Consider the following 27828-nt stretch of genomic DNA (forward strand, 5'->3'; position numbering starts at 1 on the left):
TTTTTTTTTTTTTTTTTACTACAGAAGCATGGCAAAATGCTGTTCTAGCTAATGATTGCTAGAGGGCAGTATGTACTAATAATATATTAAAAATGCAGTCATTTATCTAAAAATATTTTGTATCCTGTTTATTTGAGGACTTCAAGTCTTTGCAGTTCTTTTTCTCATCTTTTTCAGTTTGTCTTGCATGGTGAAATAGTGCTAATGTTTTCTTTACTTTGCTTACTCAGTAATATTAATCATAACATCCTCAGGTTTGCCTAGACCTCCTTATCATAGAGTATTACATTTTTGAAAATTAGAGAAGAAAATCTCTTCACAAAATGTTTACCTGATACCTTCTAACTTAAATAGTTTGACTTAGTTTTCATGTTACCATTGATAGGTTTAGTGAGGATGATTTAGAGCGAAAAAGTGCTTTGCCTTGTAGTTACCTTCTAATAATATCTTCACTATTTCAGTTTTGGTGGCTCTTCTTGTATTTTTCTATATGCGTTCGAGATACAGATGTCTGTGTGTGAAATTAGGAGTAAGCATGGAGCTGCTTAGGGTAAAACATTGTAATCAGATGTATAGGAGAGAAACATTAGGCTTATTTTTCTGCTTTATGGAAAGCAGTATAATGCATACAGGTAAGCAAGTAAATGGGAATTCATTGACCACAAACACCACAGGGCATGTTTTAGGGAACAGGGTGTTATTCCACAGATAGACATATACTGAAAGCATTGCAGAGATGTACTCAGGGAAATAGGAGTGTATAATGAATCTGAAATAATGGCATATAGTGATTTTTTTGTTTGTTTTGTTTTGTTTTTTTGAACCCTTAAAATCATTTGGAAGATTGTAGGCTAAGCAAAGTCTGTTCATCATAGCTTGTAGTTTTATGTGTAGTATGGTTTAGGTGCTAGTAGATACTCAAATGAAGGTGTGGAACTCAAATTTAGAGAGCTGTGCTAGGGAACCTTTCTGCATGTGTGTGCATCATTTCATCAGTGCCAGAATCCAGTTAGGAGTTGGTGGAATAAGTAGTCATTTATTAACATAGTATCGATTATATTTTCTGCTGCTCATTTGCTTACTTTCAGGGCAAGCTTAATAGGAGTACTAATTTGCACTTTTTATGAGCTAAAAAGTAATATATTAAGCTTTATGTCTAACTATAAATCTTCAGAAATGGAAAACAGAGCACATGAGCTGCGCAGTTGAATAAAATTTAACAAAGATAGACTTGCTCTTGCATTCCTAATGTGTTGGGACTTTCTATAGAGTGATGCTTCATGAAAATAGATTATATTGCTTTCAACCAACTAAATGTTTCATTAAAGATTAAGAAACTCTGAAGGTGTCACAAATGACTGTCTATTCTAATACATTCTGAATGTTTTATATGTGGTGTTGTAGGAATTCTGACAGAAAGCTTGCGGAAACCTTCTGTTTTCTGTAGCCATTACAGCAGCAGAAGTTAGACAGTCTCAGAGTAATAGAAGTGGAGCCTCAAATTCTTCATATGGCACGTACCATTAAAGGTCATCTTAAAACCACGTAAATGCATAAGTTGTTGGTAACAGGCATTGTATGCTTGAGTGACTTTGGAGAATTGAATACATGCCAGCATATGCAAAAGATGTAGATATCATTCCTTTTTCTTTTGGAAGTTGTGATTTGCACTTTTACTTATAATAAAAAACAATTTTTTCCTGAGTCAAAAAGATACCTTGAGTCAAGTTGTTTTATGCTTATTCAGGCACTCTCCACTAATTTTTATTTAGCAGCATATAGAGTAAGGGGAGAACTGTGGCAGTTTAAAGGAGCAGCTGACCATGATGCTAATGGTCCTCGTTTTCACTAGAGGATCACAAAACAATAACGTGGAAGGCATGAGAATGGTGACTTAGGGGTGAAAAACGCTTCTTTTGATGCTCAGGGACATGATTTAGCAGAGGGTTGTTAGAGTAGTTTGGTTAGGTCATGGTTGGACTCAGCGAGCTTTAAGATCTTTTCCAATCTGAGTGACTCTGTGATTCTATCCTAGTAGTTTTGCCACGGCAGTTATTTCTTGTTTTAAATGTGTTAATGTCAAGCATTGTGATTTTTATTGCAGTTAACAATTGACGTAAGCAAAAAACCTAGATCTTAAAAATATGCTTTTTGTTCTTTTCCCTCCTGCCATCCCCCACCTTTTGCAGCTCTATGCTATTCCGTGGTTTCTTACAATGTTCACACGTGAGTATATACTTTTTTTTTCCAGTTAAATGTTGAATTTCTTAAGGATAATTTTTCTCACTTTGTTAGATGAACCCTTCCTAATTGATGTGGCATGTGTCATTTGATAGGTCCTTTGTAATTTGCAGGGTGAACTTGTGAGTTGAGACTCAACAGTCTATGTCACATTGTACTTTCTGCTATTATTTGACAATAATTTCAGCTTTCTTATTTCTGAAAAAGAACTATATTAAATTTGAACTGGTTATATTATGCATGCAGTACTTAAGAATGGTGAAATGTAAAAAACTATCTACTGGGTAGAATTACAATAATATTAATATACACCTTCCCTCACTCCACTAAGTTCAGAAACATGGAATTTATTTTTATTTTTAAGGCCAGCAAAACAAGCTTTATGCACTTTACCATGTTGTGGTATTTGTTCATGAATATTCAGAGCAAGAAGAGCTTTCTGATTCAGTGAGCTTTCAACAAAAGACGAGGGAGTTAGTAAAGCAATTTGTGATCTTCTTTCCTCAAATACCTAATGTTTCTTATTTTCATGTCAGCATTAGCAGATTACTTCTCTGAAATATCAAAGGATTTGATGTGAGGTTCTCAATTGCATTTGACAGAGTTCTTGACTGTGAAGCACAGGCTGTTGCAGTTGTCCATCCTTTGAAAAACTTGTCATGAGAATCACTACCTCTGGAAAACTGAGGAGGTGGTTTTCTTGGCAATGAATTAAAACAAAATTTTAGAACTATTTAGTTGAAGGATAATGTGTTTCAGAAGAGCTACCTTTTGACGTTATATTTCAAGTGGTGCTGTTTTTGTTAGGCCTTGATGCCTGTCTGCCTGTCTTATTCTGTCAATTTTCGCTCTTTTCTGCTCACTTCCTCATTTAGTTTTAAGTAGCTGAGCTTATTGATTCACTCATTAATGTCTTCATGCTGCTGGAAGTAACTGATACCTACTTCTTCATGCATAATTATGCTATACCAAAAGGAAAACAAATTGCATAATTTCATGTGTGTTTGAAATGTGAAAACCTGCATACTTCAAGGCATTTAATAAAGAAAGAAAACACTGATTGTTTCTGGAAAAGTCTTTGTATGAAAATAAACCTGTATTTAAACAGGTTTTCTTATTTGCTCTCAAATAAAAAATAAATTACCCTTAGATAGGAGAAGAAAATGTGTATGATTGCCTAAGAGTGTTTATATTAATTCTGCCTTTTTTGTGTGTGTATGTGTCTGTTCATTATGCAGATGTCTTTCCTTTGCATAAAATTTTTCACTTGTGGGATACATTATTGCTTGGAAATTCCTCCTTCCCATTCTGCATAGGGGTGGCTATACTTCAACAACTGAGGGATCGTCTTCTCGCAAATGGGTTCAACGAATGCATTCTCCTTTTCTCAGACTTACCAGGTATAGAAGAAACTATTTTTCTTTTCTCTTTGTGCTTTCATCTGAATACATGTTACAAATCTTTCATGGGTTGAAATAACGTTAGATTTAGGTGAACTCCCTCTCCCTGTGTGTAGGGCCTACCTGCAACTTGACCAAGTTAGCAGAAGTCTTTTTGCTGTCATCACCGAGAAGTGGATGAGATCCCTGTCATTTCATGGGGAAAGTTGCAACAATTCCTTGTGGAATTTAGAGTAATATTAAATAATTTATGAGCTACTGTTCATAGACGTACCACATCTAGACAAAATGCAGATAGTAGGATCTCTTAGTGAAAAAAAGTATGGGAGTTCTTACCTGTACCTTACCACTTTGATGCTAATACAAGCATGTTTTCCTTTAAAAACAAAGTTCTGCTATGAGAACAGTTAATATAAAATTAATATATTATGAAAAGCAATGTAGTAGCATTGGCACTTTAAATCAGTTTGCATTTGAAGTGTGTGGCTTTCAAAAAAAACCCTAAAAAACCAGATGGAAGGCTACATGAGCATTGTTGTTGACTTATCAAACAAATACAAGTACAAACAAGTGTCCCATCTGCTATCAAAAAAAAATTGCAGTTAACTGTGAAAGCTGACTCTTACTTGTGGCCCACTCAAGTGTAAAATTGGGAATTTGCCTTAGAGTCTCCTAGATCACAAACTTTGAATTTTTCTGTAATTTCATTTCTTTATGATGAACGGGCACTCTTATTTCTAGGGTTTGTCCTGTAACCTGTTGTCTATACCCACACTTGTAAGGGGGACAAAAACTACATGTGTCACTATGCAAAGAGGACTTAGCTTTCTTCATAAGTCAATCATAATTCCAGATATTAGGAGCAATAGCATCATTCATAATTTTGATGTGCTTTAGTAGTATTTATTTCTAACAATATTGCAGTGTTGTTCATATAGATTTCCTAATATTTGTCAAAATAATTGGCTAATTAGGAACACAATAAAATTTCTCTATTGTAATAACAGATGCCTTAGACCCTGTTGAGGATGTACAAAAGGGATATTTCAGCAACTGCAAAAACTTAGTTAAAATTAGATTCTTTAGAACATTGTTACCTATTTGACACGCAGCAGGAGAATATGGCAGGGGAAATAGGAACGGTACTACTGATGGGATGCCAACATGAGAAGCAGGACTCTCCTTTCAGACCAGTGCTGACCTTTACTGTTCGGTTGTGGCTGCATCTTCTGTATAAATTCCACAACCTAGGTGGCCATGCCCATGCACTGAGGACTGGCTGCATAAATAACTTTACTCCAAAATGTGCAATTTTTTAATGGTATAATTGTTAAAATCTCAACTGTTAGTCTGTGTTTTTGAGTTGCATGATGTGCATTATGATTCTAGCTACATTCTAGCTTTGTTTGATTACTGAGTTTGTCACCCACTGTACATGTCACTAGCATCTTGCACAAGTCACGAAGTCACTGGCATCTTCTGAGAAAACAGACCAAAGTATGAAGCATTCAGATATATACAGCTCTTTGCAAATGGTTGGAGGATCATGTAGACAAATTCACTGATTTAGTGCAGTGTAGGCTCTGGCAAGCAAGCAGATATTCTTCCAAAGGTCCATGGAGTATAGAGTTAACTGAAACATGGAGATTTATTTCAGATTTGAGAAAGGATGCACCAACGTAGATGATGGTGACATATGCTATAGAGAATAAGTAATCATAAAGCCCAGGCATGAGTCTAAACATGCTGTCATGTATGTAGATATTGCAGGTTAGTTCATCTTTAAGGAATGAGGAGTATTTGTTTTATTTCTACATACCTTAGGACAGTGTCTTTTTGCTGTCTTCAGGCTAGCAGTGCTTTCAAGGGAAGATCAGCCTCAGATAGAGCCCAGGAGGGCTAACTGTAGGAAAGAAATCTGGTGCAACTAGAAGCTACAGTAAAACTGCTGAATTGGAAATGTAGAGAATTGTCTCTGTGAGTTACAGGCGTGAGGGTTTAAGCTGCAACATGTGATCGAATATATAACTATGGGAACACCACAAAAATAAATGATTCTCCAAGGAAGAGATTCAGTTATATCTTTCCATTGTAGCAATGTGCCAAAATGGTAACCCCATGATGGTGAAAATTGTATAAATGCTTAGAATGATTATATCCAGTTCAGATATGGACTGAACACGAAAGAATAGTGGGAATTCTACACTGGCATTGTATTTTGTATTAGTGTTGAGTGGTGTCTTTAGATACATATCCGACCCCTGGGTAGCTACTGTTTTACTTTTCATTGTTTTTGTATTATGAAAATACGTTTCTACCCACACCTGCAATTCGTACACCTTTATCTTGACAAAATTTCTGGTAATTCAGTGTTTTTTTAATTAAGACTTGGCAGACAAAAGAAACTGCATTTGTCCACCTAGCCCACGTTAAGCTTGTGGTTGCATGGTGCCTATTTCCATTTGTTTCACCACTTGTTGACTAAAAATGTTAACTTTGAGGTCAAACACCATCTCTGAATAGATGGGAAGAGATGCACAAAAATATCTTCCATCTTTGAGTGAGAAATAGAAAAACCAAGGCAATAAACTGCTTTGAATAAGTTTTTGCTTTTTGTCATGCAGTTTTGACAACATTGGATGGCTCAGATTAAGGCTCTGGGGAAAAGAGGTCATTTTTCATAAATTCAACTGCATGTCAAAATATTGATGTGTGTGGCTTTGTTTTAGCTTGCCTAACTCCAAAACTGTTGTCCCTTATGGAAGGGGATTTGGAAGTTGATTTTTCATGGCATTAGTGAAGTTGATCTGCTTTTTCAAATTACTATGTATCTGAAGAAAAACCATTTGGTCTCTGTCACGTGTTGTGCGTTATAGTGGTGCTGTAACCATAACAACAACAAAAAAAATTACATTAAAAACATCAAAAGGTATCAAAATTAAAAAAAAAAAAGTTAAAAAAATTTGGCTTTTAAAGTTTTTTTGTTTGTTTGTTTTAAAGATGTAGATCAGATCAATATTTAAGGAAATATCTTTTCAGTGTATTCATCCTTGTCATTGTGTTAGATGGCTTTTTAAGATGTAGGTGTCAGGTGTATTTTACACTGCAATCTGCGAAGATACATATTGTCACTAAATAATGACATAGATGAAGCAGAAAGCCTGGATAGCTGCTAGTAACTGTGGGTTGTTGGGGTTTTTTTGGCTGTTTTTGTTTTTCTAATGGCTGACAGCCAAGGGTGGGTTGGGAGCTGGCTTTGGTACAGAAGCAGAGTAATTTGGTAGGGCACACCTGCTCACCAAGGCTGTTTGGTTGTGTCAAACTGTACTGTTGATATCATTTTACCTTTAATTATTCACTTCGTGCCACTTGTAGCTACATGAACAGCATGCAGTTCTATTTATAGATTCCACTGTGTTGAGACTGAAGAGAAATGCTGGGATGGGTGAAATACTAAAGAAAAAATTCTTTATTTTGATCGTGTTAGTGTTCTTGCTACTATGGTTGGCAGTAATAGAAGAAAACAGAATATATATCCTTCAGCAAAGAACTGTCTAATGCTGCATTTTATCAAAGAAGAGGAAAAAAAGAGTTCATCAGTAGAACTTTATCCTGATGTCTTAATCAGTGTGATGCACAGCTTATGCCTCTTTCTTGATAGAAGCTGTATGTATTCATCGTAGTGAAAGGGGACTTGAATAATACACTTGTTAGTCATACGGGATTTCATGCGCTTTTACTCTGGAATAAAATGTAAGCACGTGTAGTTAGACTATCAAGTATTTGTAGGCAGAGACAATATTTAAGCCACTTTTCTTGGAGGTTTTCTTCTAAATGAAGTGGAGAAAAAAAAAATATATATATATATATATTATGGACATGCTTTGGGAACATCTTTCCCTCTTATTTGATTTCATTAGGATTGTATGCCAACTGCCTCAGGATCAGTGCTTAGAAAGCAAGAATGCAGTAGATTATTTTTTTTCTTTCCTCAATTATGGGAAATGCTGCTGGCAGAGCAAGGTGCCGATAGGGTATTTGCTAATATTTTTGCAGTGCTGAATGTTTATTTGCCTGTACAGTTATTCCCTATGACCTTTAGTTCTCTACTTCTTAATTAAGGAGTATTTTATATTGAGCTGCACAAATAGAATTAACAAATCTTGTCAAGGTGACTTTCCAGAATGTTGGGAGTAACAAAACTCAGTACCATTTATTCAGTGTGGAAACAGAGTAGAATTTACGTGGGTTTGTTGAGCTGTTGCTGTGCTTAGACAGAGCTGAGAGGTGAGCTCTGGGAAGTACTGCAGTGTTAAAATTAAAATGTGCATTAGCAGCATATCTCTATGTTTTCATAGATACACTTGTGGTGTGTTTTTAAATCCAGCCTTGTTAATAGTTATACGCATAACTTCTTAAATACAAGATTGAAATGGCAGTGCAGTCTGAGAACCAGCAAAATCTTTCTGTAAGAATGAGGAATAAGGTGACTTTAAGACAGTTCTCAGCTCTCTTGTAGTTCGGAATATCTGTTGGATTCCTTTACTGTTCAAAGAATTTAAACTCTTGCCTTTTAATTTGCATCTGCCTCTTGATTCTGTTTATCTATATTTCTCTTTTATTTCTTTGCATATTTGAGTTCACATCTGTATGAGAATGCAAAACTTCTTCATCTCCATGTGTTTCTAACAAGTTCTTCCTCTAAGCTGATCCCTGATATGTTGCAAGCATGTCCTTTTGTACATTTTCTGAGTGATTATCATCAAGCAGTGAAGTTATGTTCTTCCTTACTATTTGGCTATATTCTTCCTTACTCTTAAAGTGTATCTTGCTGTTGGCACAGCAGCCTACATCTATTTCCATTTTACAGTGCTGATTCTAACCATTTCTGTCACTAGCCAGTATCCTAATGTTATGTTATGGCTGGTTCAGATGTCTTGTACATTTGTTGGGTTGTAGAAACTTCTGCTGTGTGCCCTGGCACACTTCATATAACACTTTAAAACAATTTTCTGTTGGAGCATAACAATGAACCAAACTGTATTACAGACTGTATGTATTCTATTTCATTTTTCCTTCTCAGTAGAGCATAGGATGTAGCATTTTGAGAATTTTTTTTTTTATTCAAGGTACAGAAAGAAATTACAGAGTAATGCACTCCCAGGCAAGATAGCCTGTCAGTGCAGCATTGAAATGATTGAGCCTAATTACAGCCCTGCAAAATATAATCTGAAGAAAAAGTGCAGTGGTTTTTGCCTCGGCTTCTGCATCCAACCATTTATCTAGCTGAGTGCAACCTCTGTAAACCTGCTCTGCTACATAAAGAAATGTGGTGGTCCCTTGATTGACAGCACTTCTCTTTGTGACAGATATTGAAATATGCACACCTTGCATACATATATAAAGAAAAGCATAGCATTGTAATTTATTACCTGACAGAATTTTAAAATAAATGAGTGATATTTATGTTGCCTTTGAAATTCCTTTCTCAGGATGCATCGAAAGGGATGCTGATGTAAGAGTAAATGACGGTCCATGAAACAGTGAAACAGCACAATTATCCTGTAGTCTATGAAATAAATTCTATGAAAAGAATAATTCTGCACTGACATTTCAATTTATAACAACCATTTAGCAGTAATGGATAGATATTGGATGGAAATGTCAATTCTCTTACCAGATGTATCCTTTTAATTATCTAGGCTTAGTGTATCTTTTTATGTGTTGCAAAAAAAAAATCTAAGGTTTATGGCCTTTCCACCCCTATTTCTTCTGAGCACAGGAATCATGAGATCAAACTGACTGCCCTGTTCAGCTTCCCTGCTTATACAGTGCAGAGGTCTACTTTCCTATTTATTTATGTGGCTATGTGTGGAAAGCTGATGTTGCTTGGCAGAGTAGTAATGAAGTATTTGTGATGGAGAGGTCAGGCCAAGCCCATAATTCTGGGCTGCATCCAAAATGCAGGAGCAGTTTAATTTGGCCAAACTTCTTAACTCATGTCTTGTTACCCAAGGAAAGGCCTCTGGAATTCATTAACTACACACAAAGATTTGGTCTGTATACATTTTTCTTAAAAGCAAGTTTTTCATGTAACATTTTTCCCTATTCATTGCTTTCACTTGGTGGGTTGAAAATTTGCACACCCAGTTTTGCTGTAAAAATAAAAAGTTCTGCGTGTGCTGCTATCACAAGTGTTTCTTAACTGATGCATTAAAATATGTATTTCAAGAGTGGTCTACTTCTCTGCTGAATCTATAATAATAAATACTAAATAGAACAGGTAAATGAGGTGAGCCGGCCATTTCAGTTGAGATTGTTGACAAAGCAAGGCAGACTTCTTATATAGTGTAGTATTTTAGAATGAACAGACAAAAATGGGTAGTATCTTAAAGCAGCAATAAAGTTTAGTTCAGAAAACTAAGGCATTTCAATAGGCTTAATAGTAACAAACCTAGGATATTAATGTTACATTATTTTCCCCCCCCACCCACACACCTCTTCCAATTCCCATGGGTTTTGCACGTTTAAAAAATAAGGAAGGAAAAGGCTTTTGATGCCAAGCAGTAGAGTAGCTGGCTGGTACCACAGAATTGTTTCCTCTAAGATTGGTTGCTGCTTGACTGCTCAGTTGATCTAGAACTCTAGGACTGGTGTTTTGAAATGAAACTTGTGATTTTTAGTTTCTAAATACTTGGTGCCAGTTTTGACTTTTTGAAGTGCAGGTGCTTTGTACTTTATGAAAAACAGGCTGCTTTGAGATGTATTTAAAGTTGAGATGAGAACTTATTTTTATAGTATTTAGATTATGTTTTTAAACCTGTACTTAATTTTTTTTTCAGGGCTTATTTCACAGTTAATGGCTTAAAGTTATGTCAGCACATTTTGATTATAGATTTTCCAGCAGAGTAACTTGCATAGTAGAAATGGAAGGCACGTTCTGCTTAAACTGCAAAACAAACCACTTTGGGGACCTTAAGAGAGCACAGAGATGCTGTGTGTTCATCTCTGTAAGTGAGGCGGCCCTCCCCATTCTTTCTAGATATTTTTGTTCACTTTGTTCTGCCACTTTGAGATTTATTCTCTCAAAAGGATGTTCTTCTGAATTGTTTGCATATGACAAGTAGTCTGGCATCCTGGTGAAGTACTCTCTGTTCATTTGTTCACAGTCCTGATCAAGAGTTTATGTACTGACTTCATATATTTACACATCTGACTTACTGGCAGCATGTTTAATAATTTGTAAGCTTCTCACTGGTAACAGAGTAATACTTGAGAACAGGAAAAGTGCAAGAAAGATTAATACTATGCAGATGCAAATCTTTGGTGTGAAAATAGAAATAATAAGAAGAAAGAACATTTAACTGACTGAATCATTTTCCAAATGTTTGTAAGGGCATGGGAAGAAATCAAAAATTGAAGTAATGCTGTAGACCCTTATTAGCAAAAGGTGAGGGGAGAGATCTTATTCAGTGAGGCTGCAGGAGACTGCACTGCACTTTCTTTACTGATCGGAAGTGATCTTTCTTAAACCAAAATTTCAAAGAAGGGTTGAAGTCTTGGAGGTTACTCATGTGTGAAGTTAGTTCATGTGCTGGGACTAATTAAATATTTTGTAAATTATTTACACCACTTTAAAGTTTTCCTAAGTTCCATTGTCCCGAAAGTAATCAGTTTTTATAAAAGAGAAATGAGTAAATGGTTTTGCTACTGATAGTCTTTTTTGCCTTGTTGAGTGCTAGATGTTGATTTTCCTATATTTGCATGTTCGCATATATCTGTATGAGTACATAAACATTTTGTTCTCTGTGGAAACTGCAATCTCCTTGTTTGTTTGTTTGTTTGCTGTTTTTGTTGTTGTTGTTGTTGTTGTTACTTGGAAAGCTGTTAATTTGCTGGCAGACTTCAAATTGCTGTTAGGTTTTGGATGGCCTCACAAACCATTTAAAATTCCCTATTGTTCCATGGAGTTTTGTTTTTAGGCATAGCCATTGTCCACCTGAATTGCTGCTTGGAAGAAATGCGGAGTCAAGCAGCCAGGAATCACAGAACAGCAGACTCAGAAATTTTTTGATTCACACCTTGAAATAGGGCAGATTTTTATTTTTTTATTTTATTAATAAGAAGAATTTGTTGTTTTTTATTTATCAACATGGATTCCTTCTGGAATTCTAGAACTTGTTTCTAGGAAAGGTATTTTGGTAGTCTGTGTCAATGCTGAACTCTGTCAATCTCAATTCCTGCTTTTATCTTTTTCGTAACTTTCTACTGCATGTGAATTTCCTATTCCATTCCCCCCAATTCTTTGTTTTCAATTTCAGGTATTTGTGGACCATTATGTCCTTTCACAGCTGAAAGCTGCTCATGCTAGTAATTATTGTTCATACTTTTTTTTTTAAATATCTAAATTCTGCATTCAGCTCACTTACTGCAAAAATACTGAGTTACTGCTGTAACTCGCTCCAGAATAAAACAGAAAAGCAAGTACAGTCTTAAAATGATCATGTTTTTAGAAGTCATTTTCAGAATAATGTAGAGAAAGTGTGACTGTAATTAGTATTTCGGTGTGTATTCTGAACTCCGGAAGAAATAACCAGTGAAAGGTCCCTGCTGTTCATACTGAATGTTGAAATCACTTGGTCGCTTTCCAGTTGCCAGGATTTTCTTTGGGAAAAATACTAAATATCAAAGTTCTATTACAGAGTGTTGAAAAATGTAGTAGGATTTCATCACAAAATGAGAAAATTGTTCATTACCCTGGAGATGCACACTGTTCTCTCTGGTATTATCCAAGTAGGTAGGGAACCTGATATTTTTAAGAAAAATTTTCTTGTTACTTTTTTTTAACACAAATGTATTGTCTTCGCTGGGAGTAAAGCATACACTAAAGCGCAGTATCCTACCTGAATATGGACTAGCTAACTGGTCTTCTTACAGTGATAGAAAAGTAAATGGTTTTCTTTATCCTTCTTAGAAGATATGTGAAGGATTTTTGTTATGTTTGTTGCTACAAAGATTGTGTTTATTGTAGCTTCTCCTTTTTTTTTTCTTTTTTCTTTTTTTCAATATGCTTTGTTAATTTTTTCTTTGACTGCAGCTTATTTTTAGCATGCTTCACCTTTAATGATTATCTACTTTCCTCCCAAGTTGAGTAATATTTTGTCACATATTACACTTTGCTCCTCCAGCTCAGAGTCTTTCACTCTAAGTTGCAGTTGGGTTTTCAACTGCACAGCTCTAAGAGAAGTACATTGTGTGCAGCGCTGTATGCATCAAGCAAAAGTAATGTTGAGATACCCTTTTTTCCACCCAACTGATAGCATATAACCTTGTCAAAAGGCTACACAAAGTTCAGCAACACTGCATGCTTTCACAGCAAAATTGTCAGAGTTGTAACAGGTATATATCTGACAAATGGGACAGTGTTGATCCAAAAATCCTAATTTCCATACACTGCATGAAATATACCTTGGATGTGCTGCATGCATTTATATTTGAATCAGTAGCCTGCTTTGCAAAGGAATTTAGTGAGGATGCATTACAATGACTGTTTCAGTTATATTCTGTTGTATTGTTAATAGTTGTTACACTTCTCTTAAACAGCTTGCAGTGTTATCATGCATACTTGGGCATAAAACTAAAGCTTAAAATGTCTTTGCTAGTTTTTCATAAAAGTTGCTGAGTATTTGAATGGTGAGGTGTTTTTGAAAACTCTGCTTTTTAAAGGAGAGGGACAGCACAAGAGATGGATATGTATGTATTTACCTAGCAATATTATAGCTAGATTTCTTGGTTTTACCAATTTTTTTTTTTAACACTTCTTTATTTTTCCATGACCAGAGATTGACATTGAGCGTTGTGTTCGTGAGTCAATCAACCTGTTTCGCTGGACCCCAAAGAGTGCTACGTACAGGCAATATGCACAGCCTCCTCGGCAAGCCAGTGAGAGCAATAGCACAAGAAGTTCAATGTCCTGCTTTTCTGTAGATTATCAGGAAGCACCTAGAGGTGACCTGGTAAGTGCCCTAACAAATGTAGGAGGGGGGGAAGCTGAGTGATGCAGCCTGACGAGAGAAAACCACTTTCCACTCCCCCATTATCAAATGCAGCAGTGTTTATCCTTACCTTGTTTTAGTGCAAAACTTCATATGTTACATATGCTTGTTTCTTTCCTATAGGCCTTATCTGTTAGTTTCTTTCTCGCATCCATAGTACTCATGTAAGAATTGCAATTGGTAGTTCATACATTTATGGGGGGAAAACTGCTGTTGTTAAGGTAGTCCAACTCAGTACAAGTTTAAGGAGTCTTGTTAGTGCTGATATTGCCTGTGTGTGTATTTATGAATGTTTTTTTGTGACATTTCATCATTTGTTTTCTGTACTTTCTTTAATAATAGAACAAGTTTGCTTTACAGTTGTATAGCAAAAGGGCCTTGCCATCCACTAATATGTTTTTGATCTGGATGTTGCAACTGCTCTAGAGCTAGCTTTTTTACTTCACTTGCATTATGAAGGGGTTTCTTGCAGCCGTGGACTTTCTTCTTTTTCACTTTCTTAGTTCTTCACTGATTTTCTAGCTCTTTTGACAAAGCAGTAAGGAAATATCTGCTAAACCTCAGTCACAGGTATTTAGATTCTCACTACCAAGCACAAGGATTGGACACCTTCATCGCATACTCTGATTTATTTATCAGCTAGTGATGGGATTAGAGTCTGTGCCTGGTTATTAATTGTGATGAAAAATCCAGTGCAGTGAATTTAACTGCTCTGAAATGTAGTTCTTTATTCTGTTTTGTTTTTCTGAACAGAAAGTAAAAAGGTTTTTTGGTCACATAGGGTATTTTGTTAGTTTTGTTAAACTTTACTGCTTTGAACTTAAATGTCTTTGATGTACCTGCCAATGAAATCATTTCTTTTTGTGCCAGATCTCTGCCTCTCCCAACTTCGCTTTCAGCTGCATGGTGTTTTTTGTAACCACAACAGACCACTGTCCCAGTCTACCTGTAGGACTACAAACAGCCTTTTGTCTCAGGAGAAAAACAATAAAAAGAACAGTTTCCCACTAAGAACTGGGTAGTTTTAAAGTGATGCAGGCAGCCCTGAGTTTTTTTTCATCTTAGCATGCCAGTTTAAAGATATGGCTCAAGTTGTTTTGAGAGGTGGTAGAAGAGTTATGTCTTCGCAAGGAAAAACTAGTGAATAAGATTGTCTGTATAGCTATTAATTTCAACACAAATATTATTCCTTTTTTTTTTTTTCTACTAAGACCTGATGTTCATTTCTTTTGTCAAATATGTTATCTGTAGGGTGCTGCTGGTTTGAAATGATTTCTTTCCTTCCTCTCAGCACTATGAATCTTGTCGGTCTTTTAAATGAATTAAATGTCTTGTTTTTTTTTTTATCTTCTGTGTTCTACAATCCAAATTCAGTCGTGGATACATTACAAAAGTAGGGGGACAATATCCATAGTATAGACTTGCCGCGTCTGTTTTGCCAGTTGCATTAGGTTTATGTCTTTCTGTCAGATTTTCCCCAACTTCTACAAATGTAAGCTTTGTACTGTCACTTAACTATATCTGAATACTTAAATAGTTCTTAAACCTGAGTATGATATTCTGTCATCTTTTTTCCTATAGTGCAGTTTTGTTCTTATTTCTATTACTGTATTTTCTGGAAGTCTTAGCCTCGAATCCTGACTCCAAGAACTAGATCTGCAAATGCAGAACAAAAAGAAACTCCAAAGAACTTATGAGATTTAAGAAAAAAAAATAGTAGGTGAGATATAAAGGCAATTGGGAAGAAAAATGAAATGGCACAAGTACTGGTGATTGTCATACAGAAACTTCAGCCAGCACAACTGCTGCTATGTTGTTCTGGCGATGCACGAAGGGGATTTCAGAAGCTGCTAAGTACTGCAAATTCATAGAATAATTCAGATAGGAGGTCATCTGGTACAAATTCCAGCAGAAAACAGACAAAACACTGAATTTAGATGCACTTGCCAAGGGTTTTGTGCTGTCATATCACAAAAACTTCCAAGGAAAGCGATTATGCAGTCTCTTTTTATAGCCTGATCCAATCCCTAGCAGTCTTTAATGTGAAGATGAAAACATCTATGTGCTAGCTTTTCTTAATGTATGACAAGATAGTAAATAGGCTAGTTTCCACAGTCTGGTATGTGCTTGTGCCTTTCTTTCTGTGTCTAGGCAAGAGTGAAGAGACTTGGAAGCAGCACAGAGGTAGAAAGGGAGAAAGCAGCAATGATGTTCTGAATTGGTAAATAGAGCAAAGATTTTTATCTCTAGCAGAGAAAAACATCCATTAAACAATGGATGGGTCAAGCAAAGCTTCTTCCGTTTCCCGAAAGATGTGTTGGGGTCTTTTTTCTAATAATTTTATTTTCATACCAGAAGTGATTTTTGTTTATAAGGCTGGTAACTAGGCTCTTCCATCCCATGATTTCCAAGAAATTAAGCTGATGTTTTCACTGTTTCATGGGGAAGAAAAATAAATACAGCAACTCTTATTGCCTTCAAATTTGGTTCTGCTTTTTCCTTAGCAGAGGAACATTTGTGATTCATTGCAGCATAACCAATGGCTTAACCTCTTTTGAAGCTTTAGAGATCTACTGTAGTTTGGAATTGTTGGGTTTTTTAGCTCGTTACTTGGAGGAGTGCTCTGTTATTTATACAGAAATATGTGAACATTTTAGCTTTTTTCTGTAAGTAAGAGGAACCTAATCTCATGGACAGGAAGGAAGCAGGTTCAAACATGATGATCTGGGGTAAAAGTTTTTGCTCTCATTTCTTATACTTGTATGTCAGATTTAGAGACATGTATGTTTATATTAATGTTCTTGTTACTGAAATATACTGTTTATACCCAAAGGTTATGGGTATTTTGGTTGTGTTTTTGTGTGTCTATTAATCCTGGAACTGTGTGTTTCTTACAGTCATGTCCTCTACTAGTGTTTGCTGCCTTGGGAAAACTTTTTTCTACTTGAAAGTGGTGGAGTCTGATTTTAATCTTCAGTACACATAGCCTAAAGGAGTTCTCTAAAACTCCTCACTGTGTCCTTGCTGGTCACTCTAGCTCTTAAAAAAGTACTTTGTTGTTTTCTCATCTGGTTAGCTGGTTCATGTGGAACAAGCAGTTTGCACTACACTTATATCCCCAGTTTTATATTCATGGCCACCTATGTATTTAAGGATGGGAAGAGCAGGAAATAATTCCTTTGAAAACAAAGTGTTTATTTAATTTAGTTCTAAACACTATCTTTCTCCTACTCATGTACTTGCATTTTCTTTTTAAGCTGATTCAGTTTTTTTCTTAAGTGCTTTTTATTGGCTACTCAAATATTTGTGTATATCTGCATGTTACAGTTCTTTGGTTAATAATAGCATGAGAAGAATTTGCCCCTGGGTGAGCACTCTTCTCCCTGAATCAGCAGCCAGTAAAGCTGGCTGTTTTGACTTCTTTTTTTTTTTTTTTAATTATTATTATTATAGCCCTGCTTAGTTTTCATTTTAGTGACGTCTGTTTGCAGCTTTGTAAATAGGTTCGGGTGCTCTCCTCCCTCCCAGCCTTGGGTGTTGCTTAATCTTTTGCTCTTTGAGCCAATAAGGATATGTTTACTGAAATAAAATCTCAAGGAGGAAATAGTTTCAGAGAGAATGAATGTACATCTTAAGTGAGTTAGTATGTGTATTTTGAGAAAGATAGGATGTCAAGAATTAAAATTCTTTAAATTTATTCTTAAATTTTAATAACAAGCTACTCAGATTTGTCTTTAACTTCTTGACCAGTACACTGACTTTTTTCCTTCTTATCCTGATGCATGAAACCTGCCTTCATGCCTTAGGAAATCCCGGCATGTTCTTAAACATCAAGGAGTCAGAGTCAAATACCGTTTGTCATATAGATATTTTCTGCTGTGCCTCCATCTCTCTTATTGACATGATAGATGTTCACACTCTCTCCAGCTACCTGCATACTTCTGCAGGATGCAGTTCCTTTATCTCTCTGTTTCTGTGCTAAAGTGTGACAGATGAATTCTCAGAAGTCTCCTGGCTGTTACCACTGTGCCTTTGTCTTTCTTCTACTGCCCATCCTTTTTTCAGGGATGTGAGTTCTTGGTAAAATATTGAGGAATGAAAGCATTCAGCAGGGGAAAAGCTACTGCATGATTATTGATCTTCAGGTGTCATCAGTTTAGTTTTTCCTTTTTTGATGAAGCAGAAGGAGAAGAACCTTTGTGGAAAGGCAACTTAATGTTTTGATGAAACAGTACAAACAGGAAAGCTGTAGTTTGTATCCAAAATAGCATAAGCACATTTTCTTAAGGTAACCGGATAGGTTGTGTGCCAGACTTCTCACAGATGGCAATTTAGGCTTATGTGCTATTGCTATTATGCTGTATTTTGCTAAAGATCAATTGCCTATCATTTCCTCCAGTATTCACATAGGATATAGTTGTCCATATAAAATCTGTTGGCTATGTTTATAATATAAGTTCTTTGTGTGCAATAATCATTGTGTGCAGTCCATCTCCATCAGAGAAGCACAGTAAGTAGTGTGTATACCAACATTCAGTTTCTGTGTACAGACCAGTAAATATCCAAGTGCAAGGTCTGTGCTGTTTGCTATTAAATGTATTCAGGCTCAAGGGTCTTCTGTCTGCCACAGCCAGTTCCAGGTTTATATATGGGCTTCTTTTGTTGCTCTCCAACTCAGCAGAAGATTGTACTTTGAATTTGCTGTTAATACAGGTTGTGTAAAGTTTTAGCTAATCAAGATACAAATTAGTTTCTTGTTATATGTATATAAAATTTGAATATGCTTCTGCTTATGTTTTTCTGATTTCCTGCTAATAGCTGTAGTGAGGATTTGGGTTTCCTTTTGATTTTCAAAATGGCTTGGTTAAAATATCATTTTCTGCAAGAGATATCTAACTAGGCACGTGCTAATTAACTCATCATATTCTGGAAAATAGTCTTAGGAATTTTTGAAAGCTTCAAGACTTCCTGTATATTTCGTAGCTTTTCAAAAGAGTGGTTTCTTGTTTGTGATGAAACTTATAAGCTAGGCAGCCGTCAGCCAATGCGAGGAGCATAAGTGTAAGGAAACCTCTGCTTCCAGCATGCTGCTTTTGCAGATTAAGTTTACTGAAGGAAGTCTTGTAGAACTTCTTTCACTCAGCTTGATTTGAAAAATATGAATGTATTTTATTACATTTTAGGACTTTTTCCAATAGAAAATAAAGCATTGTATCAATTACTGGAGTAGATAAAGCAAGAAATAGATTGACTTAGGAAATAAGTGATGATAAATGTTAATTTTAGAGTCTGTAATGAGTGTTGTGGTTGCTTATTTGAGTTCTAGTATAAACAGTAATTATTTTAATTGAATGTAAGCTGATTGTAACAAATGTGCTCTATTTTTGTAGCTGAGATGGAATTAAATGAGTATGTTTGTAAGAGTGTAAATATTATTTAGATGAGACTATAATAGTTTGTTAAACGCTCGTTTAGATCATATTCATATATTGTAAACATTTTGTACAGGAGTTTGCGTTTTAGGAGTCTCCTTGGGACGTGTTTATCAGCTGTGAATATAAATGGGGCGGTTGGAGCAGCCAGAGTGCTCTCTGCAAGCCTTAGCCTCAGGTTCTGGATTCACTGATTTCCCATCCCATTCCTCCTCACAAACCCTTGTGATTATACACACTTTGAAGTTGAAAGCTGATTGTCTTTGACCTTTTCAACCTCTCACAATTGGGATTCTGTGACTGATTAACAAATATGTCCTTTTTTTTTTTTTAAGTTATAAAATAAATCAAGTAAGCAATTCTTTCTTTGAATCTTGCAGGCAAGTTCTTCATATTTAACATCGTTCTCATACGATGTTTTTAAAATCATTTTTTTGTTGTCTTGAAATTTGTTTTAAAATCAAATTTGAGGTTTGATAATCATTTTAATTGATAACCATTTTTATTAAGTATTGGGAGTGTCATTTTTACTTTTATTTTTATTTTTTAGCATTGCCATGTTACTGAAGAAAATAAATCCACTTAAAAATTCTTAAGCAAAGCCTCTGTATGGCAAATTCAGGAGTATGGCAGCTACTGTTTTGCCACTGATGGTAAAAGGTTGGATTTGAGCTAACTCTGTTTCCTCTTTGGTGCTTGATTGTAACTCCCAGTGGCGCGTATTCTATGAAAAGCCATTGTTGGAGATGCATGTGATACACTGATAAAACAGCCTCTGGTCAGTGATTAACAGAGTAAGTTATTAGGATATTGAAAAGAAAAGCATAGGAAAAGCAGAGTTTGCAAAGTGTCTCTGGTGGTGTTACGCCTTCCCATCTGTGCTCACCACTCAGCTCCTGCTGGCAGTTCCTACAGTGTCACTTTACTTTTATCTGTGCTTCTTTGGTCAGCACTGACAGATGCCAATTTTCTGTATTGATTACTGATGAGTGATCTCCGAGCTGTGCGGTCTGATATGGCTCCATTCTTGAGAGTTCAGTCTTGCATGAATGTTTCTTTCCACAAGTAGTGCAGGAGCAAATCCTGGCCCTGGGACTAAGTTTTAACAAGAATAAATTGCTTGCTTTCTCTCACTGAAATTCAATAATAGTATTTTTATTTTTCAAACTCTTCCTCTTCTTTTTTTTTTTAATTAACCTTCCATGCATGGAGAATAATTGGAAGCAGTTACCTCAGTGTTTTAATAATTTCACTGGTAATTATTTATCAGTTTTCTTAACTATGTGATGTAAGATATCATTTAGATTTTCCTCTGAGAAATGAGTAAGGAGTCAGCTTGTGAGCTCTTAAGGAAAGTGAAATTTCAGGCCAGAGATGTCCTGTCCTGAATTTCAAGCTGTCTGTCTGAAGAAGCAGTTATCCGTTTTGTTTTGTTTTGTTTTTTACACATTTTAGCCCCAGTCTTGGTTTTCTCTAGTGGGAAGACTACATGACTACACTGGAAGTGTCTTTTTGCAGCCAGCATAAATGGTTGGTAGAATTTCTTGTATAACGGTTTTATTTAATATTTCTTGAAAATAATCCATATTTTTTAAGAGCAGCATATGATTTTTGCAGTGTAACATGCTTGTGAATTTATTTTGGGAGAGAAGCAACTCTCAGAATGAATTCACTGAATGTACTAAGTCCATACTTTAGGACCAGCTTGGTTCTGAAAAGCTTTGTACTTTACTCTGCTTCCAATTAATATAATTAGATACTGCAGAGAGAAATGGTCCACTTACTATGACTTCCTTCTGTTTGTGTGCTTGTAGCATTTGGAGGCAATGGAGTTGGGCAGAAATATTTGAAGCTGGGTTTGGAAGAAAAGTAAATTCAAGGATGTTGGGGTTTTTTGCACACAAATGTTATGAAATGCACAGGCACAGCTGCATTCTGCTAGTCCCTGCAGCACTAATTTCATCTTACACTGAATTCTGTGTATGCCTTATATCACTGCTACGAAAGTTTTGTCTTAGAGCATGCTGCTGTGTAAGCAGTGATACCAAAAAAGTATAATAAAAAGGAATTTTCAGGATATGGGGATGGGGTGTAGTATGTGGGAGACAAATGTATTTATGTTGATGAAAAGCCTAAGCTTTGGGTTTTGATTTGTTCTTAATCCAAACCCCAGGTTTCTCTCATACCCTATCTTTTTCTTCTCCAAATATCCTAGTATTATCCTTTGATAATACTCTTTTAGAAATAATAGCAACCAAAAAGATTGGTTTTTGTTTTTTTGTTTAATTATTATTTTTTTAAATCAAAGTTTCCAGACCCCAAAGTCACAGACGTGATCACACTGTGAGGGAGAATAAATTTCTCTGGTTGCAGTTTACATTAAGATGTGATACTAAGTTCCTGTTGTTTTTGTTTTTAGGGGTATCTCTGGCAGCTGGTGTTCTTTAGAGTCAGTAACTTGGTTTTCCACAAAACACTACAATTTCTTGTTGAAGAGACCGTATCTATCAAGAGAAAATTGCACGCACTGATAGAAATTGAGGAAGGCATGCAAGACTGTTCTTGTTGCTTCTATTTTTGTCATGTTAAACTACCTTGTGGGTGTTCTCAGGCACAACTGGATTATGGCTATAATTTAAAGTGGTTCCCTGCAGTGGTGAGAAGTATTTACCTGTTTTATCACATCAGAGAGAATAACAAAGGAGACCTTGCAGCACGTCTGGCTGGCTGCATGCAGGGAATAACTTTGTCTTTCTGCTCTGCTGACTCAGTTGATTCACTCAATTATATTATTCGAGGGAGATGGAGTGAGGTTTCCTTGATAACTAGCTACTTAGGCAAGCAGAGCCCACTTACAATTTTGTAGGCTGCTTACAATTGTGTAATAAGATATGGAAGATGTTTATGAATGATGACAAGCCAAGCATTGCTGTTTGTTCCCTCCCTAATCCTCCCTAGCCACTGTTCTCATCTCTCTCTGCAGCATCAGCTCTTACAGAGAGGGATAGGAGATGGCCAGGCTGCAAGGTGGGCTGGGTCTGCCTATAAAATGTTTTTGTGGTACAGAATTCTGCAGACTGGATCAGCTGCAGAGCAACAGTGCTGAAAGCACGAGGCTGTGTGTCTTTTTAGTCTCTGATAAAAAGGTGAAGAATCTGGAGCTGGGAGCTCTGTGAGATGGAGAGGATGAGTACAGGAACAGGGCAGACACTGCAAATGGAGAGTGTGGGGAGATGGGGAGCATAGAGAAGGTGGGATACTAGCAACTTCACTTGGAAATCTGCAGATCTGAGTATGATGGCAAGGGAGAACAGAGTCTGAGGCATAACAGTAAGTCTGTTAGTGAGGTTGCATAGAAAAATTTAAAAGAACGACGTTGAGGCCTTATTCTTTGACTCTGTGTTAATAGTGGTCATAAAAAAAAGTTGTTTGTGGCAGCGAGAGCTTGAGACAACATACATGTACCTTGTTTATTTCTTAATATTAGACTACTCTTTTGCCTCTGTAGGTGGCTTTGTATCAGTAGCAGTGGATTTATGCATTATTCTTTCTGTGGGGGTACAGGGGTACAATACTTTTCACTACCAGAGCTGTCATTCTGTTTATTTAAAAGCAAACAAAAAAAAAATCCAGCAAAAATAAATGTACAAAGGACGGTGATTTTAGGGATTAATTACTGCATTCACCTACTCGTTTATCAAGGATAAAAAGAAAAACAATTGCATGGGAAATATAAGTGGAAACTGTGGATGTGAGTGTTTTCAGTCATGAAATTGTTCTAGATGATGGTTAGATGGCTAAAATCCAGAGTGTTCTTGCTTCATCTCGATTGATCGCCTTTTCAGATAGTTCCTGAAGATTGGCATTGTCTGTCAGGAAAACTATTTTTGATTTAAAACATGGTAGCAATGACTTCACCTACTTGGCAAGGCAGCTACAAATCTGCATGAAATTTCATTTCTTGCTTTTTCTTCCTCTTCTTTCTACCTCTTTTCATCTGACTGCTATGTTTTAGTTTGTATAAAATAGTGCTACTCTGTATGAATATATTTACCGCAAAGCTTCTTCAGGAACATGACCTTGAATACTGTATTTAGATGGAATAGCAATACATAAGCCTTCTTCCATTACTGGCAACTAAAATTAAGCACAAAAACCAATGTATTTGCTAGAAACAATGTGACCCTTGATTCAGAGTTGCATCTTTTTTGTGGTTGCTGTGAATATGCTTTTTTCTGGTTTTGTTTGATCAATTCTTCAGATGTCTTCCAAAACTCTTTTCTTCTAAGCTGGTTTTAAAATATTATTTCTGTCCTATTTGTGGTTGTACATTAACACATTGATTTCAGAAACAAAACATTATATTCCAAAGGAAGGGAATGACATTGTCTATGAAGAATGCTTCTTCATGTAGGACTCTTACTAAGAAATGAGTATTTTACTTGAACCCTAGCTTTTAATTATATTGACTTTCAGGCTGAAGTTCCTTCTGTATTAAATTTGTTGCAGTAAACTATGCCAACTTCAAAGACAAAAGCTGGGGAGCCCTGCTCCTACTTAGATAAAGCTATCCTTTATGAGGATAAAAAGTTACTTTATAGCTCCTGTGTTTATCAGATGGGACTGTTAAGTTCAAGTTTAGCAGAACTATAGCTTATTTTCTCAGTAATGTATATCTTCATTTAATAGCATGGATGAAACGCCTGTAAGAGATTACTGCTAATGGAAAAATAGATCAGAGTTATGATTGCACTAGCCACGTGTTCTGAAGTGCTTTAATCTTTCTGAAGCTCGACTTCTAACTTGAGGATGCTTAAGCAGCTTTGATTCTAATATTAAAAAGAAAAAAATATCAAAATTGTTAATGACTGTTTCTTGTTATTAAGAGCAGTAAATGGATATGGCTTAGTAGTTCCCAGACTATTTAAAAGTGAGGGGAGCAGAATAATTTCTTTACCCTTAAAGTTCTTAAGATATCGTCAGGGAAACTTCTGGGAGGTAACTAGACCTTAAGCTTCAGTATAAGTTGTTTTTTTGTTTGTTTGGTTGGTTTTTTGCTATCAGATGGTAGTGATTGAGCAGTCTTCTCTGATGAACAGCTTCTTATATCTGATTAGTCTAAATTAATTTTCACCACTGAAATTAGTAAATGCTAAAATAAATCTGTTTGTGTGTGTCAGCTCCTCTTAAATGATTGGCTGGCCTAAAGTGAAGAGAGTAATTGCTGAGGTGTGGAAAACAACAGCTCAAACAGATGAAGAGCAGGAAAGGTGTTAAAGGTTCAGAATAATCTGAGAGATTTGGGTTGTTAGTGGCTGTGATACCCTGAAGTCTGAACTCAAGTCCAGTGCAAAATTGCAGGTCTGTTTACCAGGATGGTGATAGGAAGACAAGGCGTGAGGAGGATCTGGTAGAAGGATTGATGTATTGGTGTCAACCTTGTTTAGTTTGAGCCAACTGACAAGCCATCAGAGAAATCCTGTGAGAAAATATCTGATGTGAAATATAGTTGTTATCAGATACCTCAAGGAAACTCACATCTAATTTGTCCTTGCATTTCCAGCTCTTTCTATTCCTTTAACTCAGATTTATTTAATTACCCCATTGTAGTTCACTAATAGGTGTGGTTCATGATACTTTACATGAATTCTGTAGTAATTCAGAGCAGTGAACTAATATAGCATCTCATCGGGGAATGGCTGTTTACAAGGGTGGATGGTCATAGGACTAGGGAGAATGGTTTTAAACTGAGACGGGATAGATATTAGGAGGAAGTTTTCACACAGAGGATGGTGATGCACCGGAACAGGTTGCCCAAGGAGGTTGTGGATGCCCCATCCCTGGAGGCATTCAAGGTCAGGCTGGAGGTGGCTCTGGGCAGTCTGGTCTGCTGGTTTGGCTACCCTGCACATAGCAGGGGGGGTTGAAACTAGATGATCATTGTGGTCTTTTTCAACCCTGGCCATTCATTCAATGATTCATGATGAAATGACTGTCCTTTTTATTAATGTCTTCTTCCACAAGAATAAGATGTCAACAAAGTCTGAAGGTCTTTCAGAAGAGGCTCCCTGTAACAATTCCTATCTATTCTGTTTGTTTCTCTTAAGACAGAAGAGTTCACTAGAAACAGCTGAAGGCTTAGTCGTAAACAACTTTTGCCTCTGTTTGATCTCCTGCACAATAGGAGCTTTTAATGGTTGCACAAGACAAACCAGTCTTGTTGTAAGATGACTAAGCTCTGTAAGTGTATCTTTGATATATCAAACTTGGAGTAAGCTAAGTTCCATAATGGTTTTTTGTATATATAACCAACCTGTTAAGTCTCTGTTTGCTGAATTAAAGCATAATCTCTAAAATGCTCTAAAATTTACCTGCGAATTCTCATATTGAGACAACAATGCTAACAGAAAATAAAATCTTACTGCTAAAGGTTATAAATCTGTTCGTTTACTATTTAACACCATTGTGCATGCTGATGTATATTTAATTACACAATGTATGAAAGTTTTCAAAAATAGGCACTTTCAACAGTTAATTAATTAACAGTTAGTTGTAATAACTTAGGAAGGAGAAGATTGATTTCCATCTTACCAAATTGTCATACTTTGAGGTTGTCAAATAAGCAGAAGTTGCAAAGAATGTTGTGTCTTTAACTCTTTAATCATCTTTATTATTACTTTTCTTTTTTGAAGTCTAGGGATTCTATCAAGTTGGATGACCTGAAGGCAGAGGTGTCACCAAGGATTTCAGCAGAAGATCTGATTGATCTCTGTGAACTGACAGGACCAAGTCATTCCAAAACACCTGTAAAGAAAACAAAGTCTAGCAAGCCAAAGTTGCTGGTGGTGGACATCCGTAACAGTGAAGAGTATCCTTCAAATCCAAGTGTTAAACTTGCCAAATCATGCTTTGTATCAATTACCTTCTTTTTGTCTGCAGGAATGTGATAACAGAACAGTTTAAAACAAAACAACAACAACAAAAAATATATCCTATATATATATATATATATATATATATATATCCAAATATATAAATATTAAAACTATTCCATAGTTTTTAAGAAGTACAGTTAGTGTTAAGGCACTTCACTTGATCATGTTATTTCTCTTTAATGGTGGATTGATGCCAAACATTTGAAGTAAAATGGATAGTAAAAATGTAAATAACTCCATTATACTTGATTTTTTAGCACTGTGTAGGTTGTTGAAGTACTATTTTATATCTAGAAAAGTATTTTTCTCAAATATTTGAGCAATATTTGTGACAAAGTATGGTGAAGTAGAAAAACAATTATCATTTTTAACACAGAAATAGAGATAAATTTATTACATACATAGTACAGACATAATATACATTAATTAAATAACTACCTGAAAATAAGTTTTTGTAATTTTATTGTTTGCCATACTTAAACTTGTTTTGTGTTCTTCTACACAAATTAGTCAAAGAAATACAGAACAATGTTTTCTTCTTTGCCTTGCATCCCTTTATTTCCTACCTCACTCAAGATTTCTAATTAAGTAGAGATTCATTTACCTGACTAGTTCGACTTTGTTTTCTAGAGTCCTGTCTTACTTATCTCCTGGAATTAGGTTGTTGAAAATGTGGTCTGCTTTTTTTTGAGGCTCTGTTCTAAAAGGTGATTTCTCCATCAAGAGATGATAATTTTTAAATTCCAGTTAAAAAGAGAAGGTCCTGGAATTAAATGATCTACAAGTTTATTACTACTGTATGAAAAAGCTTTGATGCTACTGATTTAAGTAATGTTTTTATTACTGCATGCATCATTGTGTTTTTAATTATTTAAGCCACTTACTAGAAATTATCAAAGGCAAAGCAGGTAGGGAGCAAGTAATACAGAATGCCTAGACTATAATAATTGTGCTATCATCTGTGTACAGGAATGGATTTATTTGTATTACAACCATGATCAAAGGCAAGGCGCTTAAGTGTTTCCGTAGTTTTCCTAATAGCTTGATAACAGTGGGAGTGCAGGTAAATGTAAATAGTGGTCTTTGTTTGGGGATCTGAGTGCTTATTTATTAGAATTTCGGTTTGGGTCAGAATTGTAGGGGACCTGGGAGAAGTTGGCAGGAGGTTTTAAGAAAATTTCCCAATAATCCCTATTTAGTTTTGGTTTTCATTGTAAGTACTATTGCATAGTATTCCTTTATAAGAGATGCCCCAGCTGCTCACTGGTATTTGATTCCTGTGGTCAGAGTAGAACTGGTTTGAAGTAAAATTCCCTGAAATGTGCATATTCTGGATGTTAGGTCTGGAGCATGATTTCATTTATACGCTCTTTTTTTGCAGTGCCTATGAAACAAATTCTTAATTCTCTCCATTTTTCTGTGTAGTTTCAGACATTATTTTCTCTCCATGTAAGTGGTAACTGAAGTTTATCAACATACATTAGCACAAAAAAACAGTATCTCATCTGCCAGGATGAAGAGCATGTTCATTCTACAGTGTGCACAGAGTGCGTTTCTCTGCCTTGCACATATCCTTAACTGTTTTTCCTAAGCTTTAACCGTGGCCACATCTCTGGCAGCATCAACATCCCATTTGCGTCAGCATTTACTGCAGAAGGAGATCTCATCCAGTGCCCAGCAACTGCCATGCTCCAGAGCTTTAAAGGAAGAGTTGTAGTGATTGTAGGAAATGCAGCAAAGAACACAGCTACTGTAAGTCTGTAGA

General features: G+C 35.9%; 1 protein-coding gene across 1 annotated transcript; it reads left to right on the forward strand.

Moving 5' to 3' along the window:
- Positions 1-2154: 2154 nt before the first annotated feature.
- Positions 2155-27828, forward strand: LOC104910657 (TBC domain-containing protein kinase-like protein). Its single transcript, XM_019614677.2, has 5 exons — positions 2155-2226; positions 3480-3641; positions 13482-13657; positions 25821-25996; positions 27656-27828. The coding sequence occupies exons 1-5, from the start codon at positions 2217-2219 to the stop codon at positions 27825-27827; spliced, it is 696 nt and encodes a 231-aa protein (XP_019470222.1). The 5' UTR covers positions 2155-2216; the 3' UTR covers position 27828.

The sequence above is a fragment of the Meleagris gallopavo genome, chromosome 4 (assembly GCF_000146605.3).
Source record: "Meleagris gallopavo isolate NT-WF06-2002-E0010 breed Aviagen turkey brand Nicholas breeding stock chromosome 4, Turkey_5.1, whole genome shotgun sequence".
Lineage (NCBI taxonomy): Eukaryota > Metazoa > Chordata > Aves > Galliformes > Phasianidae > Meleagris > Meleagris gallopavo.

Bases quoted from the DNA above. Each gene is read 5' to 3' on its own strand.
- LOC104910657 (XM_019614677.2), top strand. The intron at 3,642-13,481 runs GTATAGAAGAAA...TTCCATGACCAG, and splicing joins CCTTTTCTCAGACTTACCAG to AGATTGACATTGAGCGTTGT. The intron at 13,658-25,820 runs GTAAGTGCCCTA...TCTTTTTTGAAG, and splicing joins AAGCACCTAGAGGTGACCTG to TCTAGGGATTCTATCAAGTT.